At 35.4% G+C, this 16,377-nt stretch overlaps 4 protein-coding genes across 22 annotated transcripts in view; 2 read left to right on the forward strand and 2 right to left on the reverse strand.

Moving 5' to 3' along the window:
* Nucleotides 1-64: 64 nt before the first annotated feature.
* On the forward strand, nucleotides 65-4,559 carry LOC129567162 (transmembrane protein 184C). The gene is made up of 7 exons (XM_055443809.1): nucleotides 65-1,826; nucleotides 1,982-2,221; nucleotides 2,322-2,359; nucleotides 2,568-2,703; nucleotides 2,818-2,888; nucleotides 3,038-3,140; nucleotides 3,208-4,559. Exons 1-7 carry the CDS (start codon nucleotides 1,527-1,529, stop codon nucleotides 4,027-4,029), a joined length of 1,710 nt encoding a protein of 569 aa, XP_055299784.1. The 5' UTR covers nucleotides 65-1,526; the 3' UTR covers nucleotides 4,030-4,559.
* Nucleotides 4,031-7,368, reverse strand: LOC129567163 (putative neutral sphingomyelinase). The gene is made up of 7 exons (XM_055443810.1): nucleotides 7,175-7,368; nucleotides 6,328-6,504; nucleotides 6,119-6,222; nucleotides 5,951-6,030; nucleotides 5,496-5,825; nucleotides 5,115-5,366; nucleotides 4,031-5,039 (listed from the first exon to the last, which is right to left on the reverse strand). The coding sequence occupies exons 1-7, from the start codon at nucleotides 7,210-7,212 to the stop codon at nucleotides 4,788-4,790; spliced, it is 1,233 nt and encodes a 410-aa protein (XP_055299785.1). The 5' UTR covers nucleotides 7,213-7,368; the 3' UTR covers nucleotides 4,031-4,787.
* LOC129567157 (uncharacterized) lies at nucleotides 7,335-10,782 on the forward strand. 3 transcript variants are annotated; one of them, XM_055443787.1, is made up of 5 exons: nucleotides 7,335-7,444; nucleotides 7,874-8,923; nucleotides 9,014-9,559; nucleotides 9,682-9,863; nucleotides 10,012-10,782. In XM_055443787.1, the coding sequence occupies exons 2-5, from the start codon at nucleotides 7,946-7,948 to the stop codon at nucleotides 10,538-10,540; spliced, it is 2,235 nt and encodes a 744-aa protein (XP_055299762.1). In that variant the 5' UTR covers nucleotides 7,335-7,444; nucleotides 7,874-7,945; the 3' UTR covers nucleotides 10,541-10,782. The 3 variants fall into 3 exon arrangements, with proteins under 3 accessions (XP_055299762.1, XP_055299761.1, XP_055299760.1); XM_055443786.1 differs by lacking the exon at nucleotides 7,335-7,444 and adding an exon at nucleotides 7,649-7,771; XM_055443785.1 differs by lacking the exon at nucleotides 7,335-7,444 and having other exon boundaries at nucleotides 7,778-8,923.
* Nucleotides 10,666-16,377, reverse strand: part of LOC129567160 (protein kinase C and casein kinase substrate in neurons protein 2) — a 20,219-nt gene continuing 14,507 nt past the window's right edge. For 8 of the 17 annotated variants that reach the window (XM_055443801.1, XM_055443797.1, XM_055443794.1 and 5 more), the window contains 10 exons: nucleotides 14,663-14,880; nucleotides 14,477-14,586; nucleotides 14,141-14,289; nucleotides 13,710-13,898; nucleotides 13,146-13,372; nucleotides 12,924-13,044; nucleotides 12,524-12,634; nucleotides 12,198-12,349; nucleotides 11,901-12,070; nucleotides 10,666-11,656 (listed from right to left, as the gene is read on the reverse strand). In XM_055443801.1, coding sequence (XP_055299776.1) covers nucleotides 11,544-11,656; nucleotides 11,901-12,070; nucleotides 12,198-12,349; nucleotides 12,524-12,634; nucleotides 12,924-13,044; nucleotides 13,146-13,372; nucleotides 13,710-13,898; nucleotides 14,141-14,289; nucleotides 14,477-14,586; nucleotides 14,663-14,766 — 1,446 coding nt within the window. In that variant the 5' untranslated portion in view covers nucleotides 14,767-14,880 and the 3' untranslated portion in view covers nucleotides 10,666-11,543. Of the gene's footprint in view, nucleotides 11,657-11,900; nucleotides 12,071-12,197; nucleotides 12,350-12,523; nucleotides 12,635-12,923; nucleotides 13,045-13,145; nucleotides 13,373-13,709; nucleotides 13,899-14,140; nucleotides 14,290-14,476; nucleotides 14,587-14,662; nucleotides 14,897-16,377 lie in introns of all 17 variants that reach the window. The other 9 variants (XM_055443802.1, XM_055443791.1, XM_055443792.1 and 6 more) reach the window with 3 other exon arrangements.

The following is a 16,377-nucleotide window of genomic DNA, read 5'->3' on the forward strand; positions in this document are numbered from 1 at the left end:
AAACGAAACGCCGCATGATTCGAACGTCAACCGCTTCGATGCTTGTTGGTGTGCAACCGTGGTGAATTCGATGAATATCGTATTTTGGCATTGATTCGTGTGAAATTTTGTTCTTTCTCTTTGAATGTGGGCAAAAAAACATACAAAATTTTAGTTATTCTTTTTAGAAGGCAAAAAAAAATCTCAACCATAAAGCAAAAACCCAAAAACAGACTCATCATTTCGAAATTCACCATTCGAAATTGTTCGTTTGACAGTATTTCGGTGTTAGAAATCAACGCAACCATTGACGCTGGATTGTAAACATTCGAAACACACTTATTAGTGAGTGACTCATACATACACAACGCATATGAACGAATAACGAAGAACAAAGTAAACACCACAAAGGCAAAGCAAAAAAATAATAATAATAATACGCGAAGCGACGTTTCGAATGACAGTAGGCACTGAATCCAAAATTGAATGGTCCAGTGTAGCAATTGCTTGGTACGCAGAACAACAACAAAAGCGTTTCGAGTGGCACATTATAACACACAAAAATAAATCGAATCGTAAATAAACAAATCAACAAATTATAAACATTGCAACAGCCGAATTATTACGGTGTATAATTTAAATGTCTATCGATATCGCGCATAAACATAGCTCGTGCAAATATACTCATAAAATAGAATAGAATTTAAAGAATTGTTTTTTTTTTCTGGACGTAATTTATAAAAAACGAAGAGCCCGAATCAGAGCAAGAGCGATATCAATGGAACGAAGTAATTAGCAAGGGAAAACAAACACAGTGAAAAATAGAATAGCAAAAAGGCAAAAAATGCGAAACATAAAAGACAAGAAAATGAAAGCGAAAATGATAACAGAACTGGTTGGTTATCATCCGATTGCATTTATTCTATAAATATTTCGTCAATGACCTTCGTTTCGTCGACCAAACGTACAACCTAGATGCAATCGATCTTTTCCTGACCAAAAGAAACAACGATTTATTGGAAACGCGATTTCCAAAGTTTAAACGTGGCAATTGACGGTTCCTTACACGAAAATTATCGAAATTGATCCACAAATGTTGACATATTGCGAAACTAATTAAACAAAAAAAAACATATGTGTATTCACGCGAACGGCGCAAACCAAAAATACGATATCGGTCTTTCTCAAACATATCTTGATAAAAACACACAGTGACACAAACTTACTGCTTACTCAAACTCACATGCATTGTTGTGCCTATTTTGCATATACATTATATACTCGAATCAATTTTGATCTAAATCTTTGGTGTTGTTTTCTCATACATTCGTTCTTCGATTGAACGTGCACTAGGCATCGTATTCAAACTAAAATGTACCCGCTGTTGTTGCCGTTCGTAATTTAATCAGACATCAAATGAATTAAATTTCAACATTTGGAATGGTGCACACCAAATTGGAATGTTTTGTACGTTGTTGATTCTATTTCGTTTGAGAGCTTGTGGTTTGAAGAGATTTTCTCGGTTCATATAAAGAGAGAGAGAAAAAATGTGTAAAAATAATTGTGTAAGTGTTTGTTCCTCGTGGCAACAATGGATTAAGGCCATCCTCATACTGCTGTACACATTATTTGTGCTGATTGTGGTGCCATGGCTCATTGTGTACACAGTAAAAGATGGTTTTACAAGGAAGGACCAATTGATTCTAGTCGGTGGATTATTCGTGTTAACCAGCGTTCCACTTTGCATATGGCACATATTGCAACATATGCTTCACTTCACTAAGCCAATTCTTCAGAAGCCAATCATTCGGATCCTATGGATGGTACCGATTTACTCCGGCAATGCGGTAAGGTTTTTTTTTCTTGAACTCAAAACATGTCTATATTACATTTTACCTTATTTTATGCAATAAGATATACACAAATAAATTCAATACGTTAACATGAACTACTGTACTAATCTAATTTGTTATCGATCCGTCTCTTGTTCTCTCTATAACAGTTTCTGGGATTGATTTTCCCTGCACAATCGTTCTACATGAACAGTGTGCGTGAATGCTACGAAGGCTATGTCATTTACAATTTCATGTCGTATATTTTGAATTTTCTGAATTTGGAAATGGACTTGGAAGCATCGTTGGAATATAAACCGCCCGTAAAACACGTTTTTCCACTATGCTGCATGGAACCATGGAAAATGGGACGAGAATTTGTACACAATTGCAAGCACGGTGTGCTACAGGTATTATATATATTTTAATTAATAAAAACATTCATTTCAAATGCGTAAAACGCATCACATCGTAGCCATGTTATCATTCTTTTATTTTTGTTAATTTCAGTACGTCGTGATTCGACCCATTCTAACCATCATCTCTTTGTAAGTGAATGATTCAACTATTTTTTTTTTCTTCAATGAACAACAATTGACTACACACATTAGACATAGTGTGTGTCACACATATTTCAAAGTTGACATTTTCAATGGTACAAATCGAATGTTCATGCTGCATAAGCAACGGGGATTAGACATTGTAGTATTTTTTTTATCAATAATATTGTTTTTTGTTTTTATTTTTGTTCGATAGAGTAGCGGAGTTGAACGGCTTCTATGGAGATGGCGACTTTTCAACAAATAACGTTTACCCCTATATCGTTGTCATCAATAATATCTCACAATTCACAGCCATGTATTGCTTAGTATTATTTTATAGGGCGAATAAGGTAAGTGATGACAATTACTATCAAATAACAATGAATTGCTTATCGATAATCGATTCAAGCACTTTCTTACGTAGTCGAAGGTTAATGACTCACATTTTTGTTATCACAATTTAGGATGAACTGAAACCGATGAAACCGTTACCAAAATTCATGTGTATTAAAGCCGTGGTTTTCTTCACATTCGTGTAAGTATTTCTACCAATTCTCTTTAGTTGAAACAAAAAAATCGATGAAATATAAATTTTCGCTTATTTTTTTAACCAAATGTGACGTGAACTTTCGTCAAGAATTTTACGAATGGAACTGAACGATAAATATTCAATTTTTCTTACAGTCAGAGCGTTATTATCGACTTCTTGGTGTACTTTGGCTACATAAAAGATATTTTCGGTGACGAAGGGACTGCCGACGATGATGGCTTATCTGTGAAATTACAAGTAATATCGTCTAGAATTCACATAATGACTCATAAATTCAAATGACTTTTATCTTTCTTTTTCCTAGGACTTTCTTATCTGCATAGAAATGTTTATAGCTGCGATTGCTCATAAGTACTCATTCCCACATCAGCCTTATCACATAAATATCCCAAATTATGGAAATGATCGAACGTGGTTCAACTATGTTCAAGATATGTGGGATATGACAGATGTGCAACAGGATTTATCGGAGCACATTGGTGTGGTGGGCAGTTCATTAAGTCGACGATTCCGTGGTCGCAGCTCATATCACATGACACGCGGTACCTCTGAAACGGAACGTCTAATGAACAATCCAAACTTGGGATCTTCAACATCGTATCAGCAACACGGTGGCTACAACATAAACAGTGCATCAGACAGTGAAGGCTCAAATAATACCAATCATTATGGCGCCATGAGTTCGAGTGATGATCGTATTGCGATTGGATCCAACGATGATCTGGCACAAGTTCACTCAAAATACCGTAACGAAGGGATTAGCATAAGAAATCAAAAATCCAAAGAATATTCACCACAATACGGAGTACCAAAAGTGTTGGGCAATTATTTTGTGCATCAGCCGCGTGTCATACAAAATGCAACACAATCATCGGCTTCCTCATCGCGATACGATCAATCGACACGCAGTGACAATACAACGTCACAGTCACGCAGTGAAGTGTCCGGTTTCGATATATCCGCCTACGATAAGGCAGCCAATGTGAATAAGACAGGGACTATGAAAAAATCCGATAGCACAGCCAGCGATTGGCTTAGCACACCGACCGATGATTTTCTTGGCATCGATGTCAAAGGCATCGAAAAAGAGGAACGATCACATTTTCGCCGAGATCCAAAGATTTAAATTTTTGTCGATTTTTTTTTTATTCGATATATCGTGATCATTCGCATGACACATTTGTAAACTGACAATCTTAACTGCTAAATTACAATATATATTTATTATTTGAACGGATCAGTTTGATTTCTTGTTTCTTTATTCTTCATTTGCCGAAGCGTGAGCAAATCCGAAACGCGATTATGATTTTGTTAGGGTTTTTTCTTTAAAATCGTACAATTAAGGCATTGTGATTTGTTCTTTTTCCAAGAAATTCCTAACTAGTTTAGCTTAGACTGTATTATCCATTAAGTATATACTTTACACAACACATTTGAATATTTATCAGTGGCCAAATGGTTTTTTTTTCGATTTTGGCTGCGGATTTTTGTCTAGAAAAAGCCAAATTCATTTGATGTCTATTTTAAGCGGCTTTGCTTTGTATCGTTAGGTTAAACTTAAGTATATAACTCATATGATACTTTTTTTCATCGAGAATAATATTTTTTTCTAAAAAAATCTCGAATAAAAAATCGATTGTACTTTAAAAGTTCGAATCAATGTCTTTTTTGTTTGCGTTGTTGAAACGACAGTGATGATCGACGGCCGTCAATTACTTGACATGAACTTTATCGCTTCATACTTTATGAAAATCAACTTAAATGTATTAGAACTATTGATGATGACTCTAGTCATGAAAAGAGCTTTTCCTCATCATTGTCGATGTTGATCAACTTGAACGATGATGACTCTGGTCGGGAAAAGTTCTTTTCTTCATCAATTTATTAACATGAATGATCGTTGAGAAATGGCTGATTGTCGTAGTGCGCTATCGCCGTTCGAGCCATTTCCATTGAGAGTTTGGTTGATAGAATGCCATTTCTCTCAATTGAATTCCACATTGTTGCCATGAAAATGAAGAAGATGACGATGCCACTGAATATCATTTTCGCTACTAGATATAACATGCCCATACCGAACGGTGGGTAGACGTCAATTAAAAAGAACAACGGAATAATCAACAGCAGAGCCAATGCCTGGAACAGAACAATACATTTTTCAATGAGTTTTCAGTCCGTCACAAATATCCCTAAAATTCCAATGTATCTTACGAAATAAGCGTTTTTATCCGAACGTAGTCGTTTCAGAATTTGATCCAAAACTTCGATACCTTCGCCCAATGTATCTGTATGGGCCGATGCATTAGCTTCGGCGATTTTAGCTGCACATGTGTTGATCGTTTCGGCCGACTTTGATTTGGTCTGAATCAAGAGCTTCGCTGAAACCGCTTCATGATCCGAGTAGCTAATTTCAAGCCCTGGTATCTTGGGTGGCAGTGGTAGCTTGTGTTCGAGCACTTTGACCTTTTTGGTAAATTCAGAGAGAGAAAGGGAAAGTGTTATGTGAATTCAGACGTATTCTTCATACACTCCGATCGATACTGACCATGAGTTACTAACGATCGAATCTGGTGATAGAAGAGTGAATCTTACCTGGTGATTGTATCCATTGCGATATAGAATGTAGTCGATTCGCTTCCCTTTCGGTGCATTTTCTTTCATTGCGGTTGGTGTGTACGAATTATCAACGCATTCATTCGTGCAACAGTCTCCATGCTCCGTCTCATTGTATGTTTCGCGTAACCCAGATGCCGCCATTAAAATTCGGTACGCCAAATCGCCGGGTTCCGTATTTAAATCACCAGCAAGCACCTGTACGCATGAGTCACATCGTGTTGATTGAATGAATTGAGCGGTGTCGAACGCCTGCACCACACGATGCGCATTGTAATCATCACTTTCACGGTCATATTCCGCATGAAGCTGTATGAGAATGTATGAAATGTTAATGAGTGAATACGCCCCAATAATGTGTAGGAGTTAAAGATGGTTTCGTCACGAAACGTTCGTGAAAATCTGTAAACTTTCTACCAACGATAAATACTTACATGAGCAATATACACGTTCACAAGATGTTCACCAACCAATATTTTACATAGGCCGACTCCCTTCCCACCGAACCAATCGCCTTTGATAATATGGATTTCGATATAATAGTCAATTATTATTTCTTATTCAACACTTGATAAATAATAGATTAGCGAACTATTCATTACCATGGTGAATTCGATGGACATAACCATTGACAGACCAAGCATGAAATAGAGTTGACACTATAGGATATTTTGATAAAATGCATAAACCCGATCCGAACACTCCGCTGTAGAAATTTTGAGAAAATCATTAAATATTTTCCGAATCAATTGAAAGTTCTTACATCAGTCATCATGTGACCAACCCATGGTTGATAAAAAATAACACAAACCTATAAAAATAATGTGAAAATGGTAAATTCCTTTCCGCTGCCTTTCGAATCGATTGATAATCCCGTTCAGTCCATACTTCTTGTAGTGAGATCACATCATAATGACTGTTCGCATCGAAAAAGTCACCAATCGCTTGCATGCGGATATCACGGTCTTTTGAAACATATGGAATGCCCCTAGAAAGAAAAACAATATGCCGTTCCAATAAATTGAACAATTCGGGTAATTTTTTTTGATTGAAAATGTATAAATAGAGAACGAACAATGGAACAAAGAAATTAATAATAGAGAACGCGACACGAGTACACCTTTGTCACGCACATGCAACAACAACAACAACAAAAAAACCAGTCGAATCGTGCACATAATTGAAAAACACTTTCTCGCAAACTGATATACACTTATGTGTTAGCGCTGCATCTCATGAGCATTGAACAGCATTTGCGCGCATTTTATGCTGCATTCGTTGTACAATTAAAATGATTGTGCTCATTTTTTTAGATGAATCAAGGATTTTCTATGATTTTTGCAAAATTTTTCCATAGTTTTTTTTCTAATCCACATTGACAAATGAACAAAAATCCAATTAAAAGTACAAAAAAACGCACTTGAAGTGTCGAAAATAGCGATGTTTTTTTTTCATCATAACATTCAATTGTTTCCCTAATTGGGATTTATCAACGACACTTGTATCAACAAAAAATGATTAAAACAAAGAGCCTTTAGTAAGCCATTGATAGATAAAATTCAACAAACAACCATATATCACTCATCAATTTCCTATGCGTCATCAGATAATACCAGTTTTTTTTTATTCTCTTCCAAATTTTTATTCAAAGAACTTACCACACATTCAATGTAAGTATACTGAGTTCAAGTTGCATTTTTCTAACTGAAACTTTCACTAAATGCAACGGATGTCAAGTCTATGAGATGAATGATGTGTTTTGATGAGCCTCTAATGCAGCTGATTCTTTGACTGTTTGTTTGACTGGAATACACAACAAATAGCAATGTGTTTGTTTGGCGTTTTGAATTGCAATGCGACGTTTGACAGCAGCGCGCCGATGACAAGTCTCTAATCTCGAACACTGAATACATTGGATTTGGTCTCAGGTAATACTTTCCGTTTAAATTCTCGAAATTTTTGAAAAATCAAACCATTCGAGATTATTGATATTTTTGTAGTTTTGATGGATTTTTCCATTTAATTTTCCAGTGAAATTATTTTTTACTTCGTTTTGAATTCAAATTTTAATGAAAATCGGGTAAGGATATAAATTGTACAGCATTTATAGACGCCTGGCAACACTAATATTTGTCATTCACCTGGAAGTGTCATTTGTTGAATGAATTTCAAGCATTTAGAAGAGACAATATTAAAATTTTGCATTTATTTTCAATAATAAACTGGAGTTTCACAAGATTTGGAGAATAAAAAGGGTAAAAATGATAACTTTTCACATTTTCGTTCCTAATTGATAAGTTCTACCTAAAATTAAACTAAAAATGCAATAAATTGAGACATTTTCTCATTATTTACAGAAAAACTCGTAAATCTCGATTGAACGAGATTGTAAAGTATTCAATTTTGGAGTTGAAAACACAACCAAAACAATGAACTTTTCCAAAGAATTGAAGCCGGTGTTGGTGTACAATGATCCGAAGGAAATCGTACCATTCAGCAGCATTGTGGTGCCATCAACGATGCGTTCGCCACTGTGGAAATATTTCGGATTTCCAGCGGATAAAAATCAACAAATTTTAACGAAAAATCGAATTGTTTGCAGTATTTGCCATTCATACATTGCGTACAACAAAAACACAACAAATCTCAGTACACACTTGAATTGCAAACATCCGGATGTGCTGGCGAAAATCAATTCAAACAAACAGAAAGGAGAAGAGTATAAAGAGTTTGAGGAACCAATCCGATTGAAATCCGAAACGGGATCTTCGCCACATTCCAAGCGATCGAAAATGACGGAAGAGATTGAAGTCAATTGGTATGCTGACAATGACTCAGTCCAGAGTCCAGTCAAGGATGATTCCCATCCGACTGGAATCACCGAAAAAACCTTCGTCAAAGAGAAGAAGCTTACATTCAAGCCCAGTCAACTTGTCATTATAAAAAGCGACGGCGACAAAAGTCTCGAAAGCAATTTAGTGGTCGAACCACATGACATTGACAGTGAAAGCCAGTACATCGAAACCATTGACTATAACCATATTGACATGACTGAGGATGGCCACGAAGTTATCGCCGAAGAACTGGTTACAGATCACACGGCAAGCGACAGTCAACCGAAAGATGAATTTCTATCGGAAGAATTTTTAACCATCAACGAATCGAATGAAGTGCTGTACGACAGTTCAACGAAGGAAATTGTAATTTCCACCAAAATGCCGCCGAAAATCGCCAATAAAATCAATGTGAAGCGTAATAGAAGCAGTCACGACTCGTATGAAGTTGTCCTACAGATCAAAAAATTCCTTATCAAAGATTTGCTTCCCACTACGATTGTTGATGGATCTGGTTTCAAGGATTTGATTGGGTATTTTTTACAAAATGCAGAAATTCCGGGCTCGGCACAGGTGAACAACTAATTGGATTGGATTAATCTGCAAACTTGACTATCAAATTTTAAAGAAATTAATCAATTCCACCATTGAAATCATTTTCAGATCGAAAAAACCATTGAAAAGGACTACAATTTGCAGCACTCGAGTGTTTTGACCGGAATCAAGTCAATCATCAACAGTCGAAACTATTCGCTTTCATTTCACAAACTTGGCAATAGTTCAATGGTCGAAATCTCGGTGAATTACTGGTCCGACATAGGGAATCGCATCGGAGCGTTGGAGAATCAAATCTTTTGCATTTCCAAAAATTGCACCAATTTCATTGTCAGTTTCATTGAGAGTCTGAAGAATTGCAGCGCATTTGTTGTGGATTTCGATATGGAGACGGATTTTGAAGCAATTTTGCCGGTTGAAATACCTACCATTCCGACTTTTTCATACGTCACAAAAATGGCTTTTGATGCATGTATGCAGTTGTCTGCTGTGCGAACGGCCGTCGATTCAGCCGACGAATTTCTAGTGGGAAAAATCAAGGGATCTCATACTTGGCTACAACAATTCGAATATTTATCACAGTTTCTGAACGATTACAACGAGGAAAATAACCAGATCATCAAAATTTTGATCGAGTGCTTGCAACCGTTGAAGGTAATGAATACAACGAGGATTAAAGCAGAAAAATTATCCCAAAAATAACAAAAAAAATTGTTGATGTAATCGATTAATGAAAATTGATTTTAAAAAATTGAAACATTTCCGTTATTTTTCAGAACTGTTTGGATGTACTAGCCTTCGAGACATCAGCATATGCATCAATTATGAAACCAGTTGCGCTGCAGTTGATAAACCAGCATTATGTTGAAAGTGAGAGTGATACTAAATCCTCTGATACTGAGTTGACTGTGTTGGAGAAGGATTTGAAACGGACAATTTTCCGAATTTTTCAACAAAAGTGAGTGCACAAACGATCATGAACGGGACGTTTCCCTCGAAATATTCCATTTTTCTTCTTTCTCATCCGAACTACCCCAACCCAATGAATTTTATTCTTCTTTATTCAATTTTACATAATTTTCTTTTCAATTCAATTTCCATTGCAGCATAATTGGGAATCCCTTTTTGACAATCGGATCATTTCTAGATCCACGCTTCCAGCGACTTACCTCTCCGGACGATTTGAGTTCAATTCACGATGAACTTGAGAAAATCGTACAAAACAACGACGCAAAATCTTCTGAAGCAAAGACCGATGAGAGATTGCTCAAAGTAAAGTCGGAAAAAAGTTTCGGATTATCGTCCCTATTTTCCAACATTACGCCGGTGGCAAAAGCAAAGCCACCGAAGAATCGATTCGACATCGAATTCCGCAGCTATTCGGAAGATGTGAGTTTGGACATGGAGCTGTGTCCATTAGAGTGGTGGTTTGAAAGCGAAACTTTGTATCCAACCATAAAACAGCATGTGAAGAAGTACTTCTGCGTTCCAGCGTTTGTGAACAATTTCCATCGATTACCGCTCAACGAACAAGAGGAGCTAGAGAGCAAATATGACAACATTGACAGCGATACAAACGAAAAGCTGTTGTGGCTTCATTTGAACGAACTGCGGAACAGATCGTCGGAGTCATAGTTTTTATCTTGAGCAATTGCAAACTTCATCATACAATTTGAGTTTATGATTTAAAATTGTTTTTGTCCATTTTAACAAAAAAAAAATACTGTAATTTTTTTTCATAAAAAAGAACGTGCCAACGATTACTGTCGCAAAACAATTTCACATTTTATTTTGTTTTTTTTTTATAATGTAAATATTAATAGTAGATAACAATGTCTATTGATTAAACAATTTGGGGCTGTTTTCTCCATTAATAATTCTGTTTGGTTCATTTAATGTTGTTGTTTTAAAATGCGGGGGATAAAAATCAATCGCCGTTTTATGCCGCTACGTATTAATTTCAAATGGATACTACGAATAATAGATTATCATAAATGAAAATGCAGTCCAGTATGTGTATATGTTGTGTACTGTTTGTAAAAATGCATTTTGAAATTGGTCGATTTGAGAAAAGATTGGAGCTACGCGGATAGAAAATGGTTTGTATATGTTCGACTATATAATATTGATTAGTGGATTGATATAATGGATGCCACAAATACTCTTGATATACAATCGTGGAACTTGATTTATAATATATTTCAAAATCTTACAATTTCAATTGATATTTAATCAATATTGCTAAATGATATTGTTGAATGCATGCGATCATTCATTTTCTCTCTTTCTACTCACAATTTCTAATTATATTTTCTTCTAATTTTTTTTTCAATTTCAAATTCCTCTGCACAATTTCAATTGTTTCTTTTAATGAATCGTAACATATGCATTATACATGGATTATTGTTATTAGTTTCTTTTTATCGCTATTCAAACAAATCATGAATATTTTATTTACATTGACAATTTTTGTTTTTTCCTCTCTTTAAAAATCTGGATCGCAATTCGCTTTTATGTACAGTAAAAGCAAACGGTCTACGTGAATGATTGATTGGGAGGGTTTCTTTAATGCGACAGATTATAAATTTTAATTCAAAACAAAATAAAACGACATTTCTAAACGTTTCGTTTGGGGTGTTTACGTTGCCACAGCTTCAACATAGTTTGCCGGATACAAACCAACCCGTCCATTTTTGCGACCCTTGCACCAACCTTGCTCGTCTTCATCCTCGAGCTTCTCAAAGACTTCACCTACGAGAGAAATAAGAGAGAGGAGACATTTTAAAATGAAATTAAAACAGAAGTTCAAAGATGGAATTTTCATAAAAAAATGAATTTTGAATGGAATTTGTAAGGAAATTTTGAACAAATTGAAGATTTAATAAGAAAAATAGGCGATTAATGATGAACAAGTGTAACATTAGTTCAAATTGACTAAAACGCCTTTTTTCCACTTTGTGATGTCAATAAAGTGTCTTTCTTTCTTCCTCCTGACCTTGTTTAAATGTCAATTCATCACTTTCGGCACCGTCGTAATCATATAAAGCTTTGACTGGAACGCCTGGTTCTCCGTTGTCCACCAGAATATTTTCACCATCACCCTCATCCCACTCGCCATCGTCGCCCTCTTCGAATGGATTGGCTTCTGATTTGTTTGTTCCATTTCTGAAAAAAAAAAATTCAAATCGTTTTTCAAACTAAAAACAGTTTCGATTCCTATTATAAAGTTCATTCAATCGATATATCGATTTCTAACTAGGTAAGGGAAATCAAAAATTCATTGAATACTTACGTCACTGTTGAATTTCGATTATTCGGTGAATTGGATGTGTTGTGTGACGATGAATTGTTGGATTTCGGTGAATCTTCCTTGTTGACTCGAACAGCTGTCGTTTTAATAGCCGTTTTAACGCTGTTTCGGCTATTTTGTGGCGGTGGATATTCCTAAAATGGAGCAAAATTATTATTACCACGCCATTTTGGCTGTTCACACATTTTTGAGCTTTAAAAAACACCAAACAAGCCAAACTTTTAGTCAATTCTGTAAAAACTAAGCTAAATCTCTGTCACATGAAATGGTAAACAATAAAAACTGATCGAAACAAATGACATGCATACAGGCAACTCTTCGCCGACGGGTCTCTGATGGATGAGCGTGATGGGTGCAGCTGGAAGAGCTTCTTTGGATTTATTTCCCTTTGCAATATCTCGGAATTCTTCAGTGTACTCCTGTTTTGTATCGGTTTTTCAGGTTGCAACGAGCAGATGACAAACATATATTTTTGGCAAACAAATGAGTCAGTTCACACGAATCAAACATAAAAAAAGAAGTAAAAGATAAAAAAAAATCAAACAAAAGTCGAAAATCAGACAAAATTCAAATGTCCAATAAAAAAGAGCAGATTGGGTTTGCATGCAACAAAACGATTAGATTTCAGAGGAAAGTAAAAAAAAAACACAAACAAAAAACACTATTTATTTATTCATGCTGCTGAAACACAGCATATTCGATACGTACAACAAAGTTGGGCCAATTCATGGCCATATTGACTCCATGGTTGTTTGACCACCACTTCAAGTCCTTTTGATGATCAGAATTATTGATCGTATGATAAAACTCTTCGTAAATTTGTGGTAAACTAAAAAAACAGGCAAAAACAAAACACGATTCCAATTAGTATTCAAACGGAAGAAGTAAGCAGCCGAATTGGGCAATAATTGCTTGTGGAAAAGGACATACGTCGGGTCTTGCGTGACATTTAGCGTTTTGTGAATGGAGAACAGAACATTTTTGAAGAAGCACAATCGGGTTTGTTCCATTTCTTGGCACTTGACGAACACTGAGGTCATATCTTCTATGTAAATTGGATTATACTTATTGATTTCTTGCAACGCTTGCTCGTATTTTTCACGACATTTCTGCACTTCATCCTTCGTTTTCTGTACACGGTCTTGCATTTTCTTGATCTGAAAACAGAATTCATCATTAGGTTTTATTATTATCGAATGAATTGCACAATTTTTCACTCAGTTGAATGTCATTTTTCGTCGTAATCGAAATTCAATGAATTGGACTCGAGATAAGCAATTTTCAAGTGCTCAACTTATCGATTGACATCATTTTTCTCAAATATGGCGCTATCGAACTAATATTGCGTAGAAAATTGAATCAATAAATCCAGGCGATCGGATTCAACAGAAAATTTAGAAACGATTTTACGTCAACACATCATTTTGATAATAATTATCGGTGTTCAAAAACACGCTAAACCAAACAAACCGCACCAAATGATTGTTTACACACCTGATCTTGCGATATTGAGCTGTCGGCACTGGCATTTCGCTCTTGATTTGTGGCCGTCTTTTCAGTCTTACACGCTCCGTGATAATCGGCTTTGGTTTTTTCAACTTTCGCCAAATGTTTTGCCCATGGTTTTTGTGCCTTTTTAAACAGATCTTCCATCTCCTTGCGCTCTTTTATTTGAAGCATATTCTGAAAATGGGAGCAAAAAAGTTGTCGATGTCAATGTCATGGTAATTTATTGAAATTCTGTGAAGCTATCGCTAAGCGTCATTTCGATGTGAATCAATTTTCAATTAATGAGTGAAAATTCTTTTGAAACTCCTCATTTTCATCTTTAACATTTTCGATCCATTCTTCGCTCTGAATTTCAGAGGATGAAAAATGACTGCTAAAAAATTCTCTTTTTTCTGTTTTCAAAGAGAATCGCTTACTTTATGGTAATTATCCTTTTGCCACGTTTTAATTTGTTGAATTTCGCCAATGCACAAGTTTTCTTTGACTTTTAGATGAACGTCAGAGACGCGTTCAGCTTCAGTTAAAATGCCTTTCCATGCCGCTTCCATCGTGCCATACTCGGGTCCTACAAGAGTTTACGAAACATTTTCTTGTTAAACATGGTCAAAAAATCATATAATAAAAATTGTAATTGAATTCTTCGAAATGAGGTCATAAAGTGGAATACACCCAGGCAAAAACACTTGTAATTTATTTACGTCATATTGACAAGATAAGCGGCGTATTTCTCAAAACTGTTTCACTTAAATTACCTTTTTCTATGAGTTCACCCCATTTTTTCGACCAAGCCCGTAAACTTTTTGCGTACGCTTTTTCTATTTCAGCTCGTTCATGGATCAGTGTCTGAAGATCTGTGCAAAGCCTATTGAAATGAGACAAATGAAAGCAATGCGTTAAAAATGAAATCACTTTTTTTATATCGATTCATGTATACTCACTTGTAGCCATCTTCTATTCGTTTTGTTGTTCGTTTATAGTTGCCGGCCTCCCAGAATGAATCGCTTCCAGCCTGCAGAAGCTGATCGTCGCTGTGATGTGACATTATTTAAACGCTAAATGTTCGTTCGACGCTTGACGAGACTGCAAACACGTTCGTGGTACGCGTTATGATCGTAAAACCATTAATCAACCGTTGAATTATTATGGTTTCAATGGACTTTAACAGATTGAATCTGTGGAGGGAGAAAAAATCGTAATATTTATTGTTTTTGGTAAAACCTTCTACGGATTTGACATAAATAAATAGTAAGAGAGAGAGAACTTTTCAGAAAGAATTGAGTCAACTGCGATTATAAAAAAAATCGTTCGACAAAATTGTGACCAAAATAAATTCCACTCATACTGATAAGTCGATAAAAAATATTTACAAGCCAACTGTACATATCTATGAATATAGAATATTCGATATTGAATGCAAGAGAGAGAAATCCAAGTGGACACACGTGACAGAAATTTAGCTTTAATGCATTAGCACAAGTGATAACAAAATATTAAGGTCGGTCCGGTCCGTATTTTTTTTATTATGCAATTAAAAGAAATAATCCCATTACAAGTTTTAATGCGGGAACTTGGAATAGTAAATCCAAAGGTTTTTCTATTTTTTCAGTCTCGATTTTAGAATGTTTCACTAGTTTTCTGACTAAAATATTTTTTCGCAACCAATATGAGTAACCGACTGGATAAGTGATAGTAGGCTGAATTCCAAGAACTTTCTTTTTCAAATGAAGCGAAGGAATTTGCTATGCCGAAGAAATTCATCAATCACATCATAAAATGTAACGGTTCAATCCATTCAAATTCCGACGTTTATCACAAAATCAAAGCCAAACTGATCATGCTAATAAATCAAGTTATTTTCGACTGATTTCATTTATTCAAGTGGAAATAGACAGCCTTGTAATACAAAGTATGTACGAGCGATGTGCTCAAATCATAATGTATATCATGTGTAATTCAATGTGGCTTTGCAAAATTCTCAAAAAAACAATGTGTCTATTGTCAAAACTCAAGTATTAACAAATTAAGACTAACGATCATCAGACACAATCTGAATGCATGAATTTCGTCTCACATCATAAAATGTTTGTGTTGAATTTTTGCCACTTCAATGTAATTGAACCGAATTAAGGATGTACGATAGCTGAACTGTTGACCTATTCAATTTATCTTAATGCATGACTATAAAATGAAAAACGATTGACAAGGTGCCCATAAATTGGAAACACTCTGACGTGATCCCAAAAGTGGAAAGAGCGATTGTCGATGTATTTCGGGTCACCAAAGAGGTAATAACCTCCATGCCAAAATATTCTCTCGAAATATTAATAGCAGTTATCCGGTGATTGATGATCTTTATCGGGATTGAATATATCACGTGCTCGTGAAACGAATGTGTATATTTTTTTAGTTTACTTTATGAAGGCATTTTCTTCAAAGAGGAATGAATCATTAAACGCATGCAAAATCGAGATCATTTATTCTGATTTTCTCAACACATGTTTTGTTACAGTTTAATAATACGTTGGCTTTATGATTTTGTTCACGTATTTGTTCCATCGTTTGCTTTGATTTTTTTAAAAAAGTCTCTTTGAAAAAAAAATGCTGATATCTGCACTACTACTAGTAGCTGGTATTGGATAGAGAGGCACAGTGC

The sequence above is a fragment of the Sitodiplosis mosellana genome, unplaced genomic scaffold (assembly GCF_009176505.1).
Source record: "Sitodiplosis mosellana isolate CC-2019 unplaced genomic scaffold, AAFC_SMos_1.0 Smas_scaffold_5, whole genome shotgun sequence".
Classification (NCBI taxonomy): domain Eukaryota; kingdom Metazoa; phylum Arthropoda; class Insecta; order Diptera; family Cecidomyiidae; genus Sitodiplosis; species Sitodiplosis mosellana.

Excerpts from the sequence above, each read along its gene's own strand:
- LOC129567163 (XM_055443810.1), bottom strand. The coding sequence starts at position 7,212 with ATGCAACTTGAACTCAGTATACTTACATTGAATGTGTG. Across the intron at positions 6,223-6,327 it reads TTTTCACATTATTTTTATAG|CGGAGTGTTCGGATCGGGTT; the intron begins GTTTGTGTTATT and ends AAATTTCTACAG. Across the intron at positions 5,040-5,114 it reads CGGATAAAAACGCTTATTTC|GCATTGGCTCTGCTGTTGAT; the intron begins GTAAGATACATT and ends GTTCTGTTCCAG.
- LOC129567157 (XM_055443787.1), top strand. The coding sequence starts at position 7,946 with ATGAACTTTTCCAAAGAATTGAAGCCGGTGTTGGTGTACAATGATCCG. Across the intron at positions 8,924-9,013 it reads AAATTCCGGGCTCGGCACAG|ATCGAAAAAACCATTGAAAA; the intron begins GTGAACAACTAA and ends AATCATTTTCAG. Across the intron at positions 9,864-10,011 it reads TTCCGAATTTTTCAACAAAA|CATAATTGGGAATCCCTTTT; the intron begins GTGAGTGCACAA and ends TTTCCATTGCAG.
- LOC129567162 (XM_055443809.1), top strand. The coding sequence starts at position 1,527 with ATGTGTAAAAATAATTGTGTAAGTGTTTGTTCCTCGTGGCAACAATGG. Across the intron at positions 2,889-3,037 it reads GTGGTTTTCTTCACATTCGT|TCAGAGCGTTATTATCGACT; the intron begins GTAAGTATTTCT and ends TTTTTCTTACAG. Across the intron at positions 3,141-3,207 it reads GCTTATCTGTGAAATTACAA|GACTTTCTTATCTGCATAGA; the intron begins GTAATATCGTCT and ends TCTTTTTCCTAG.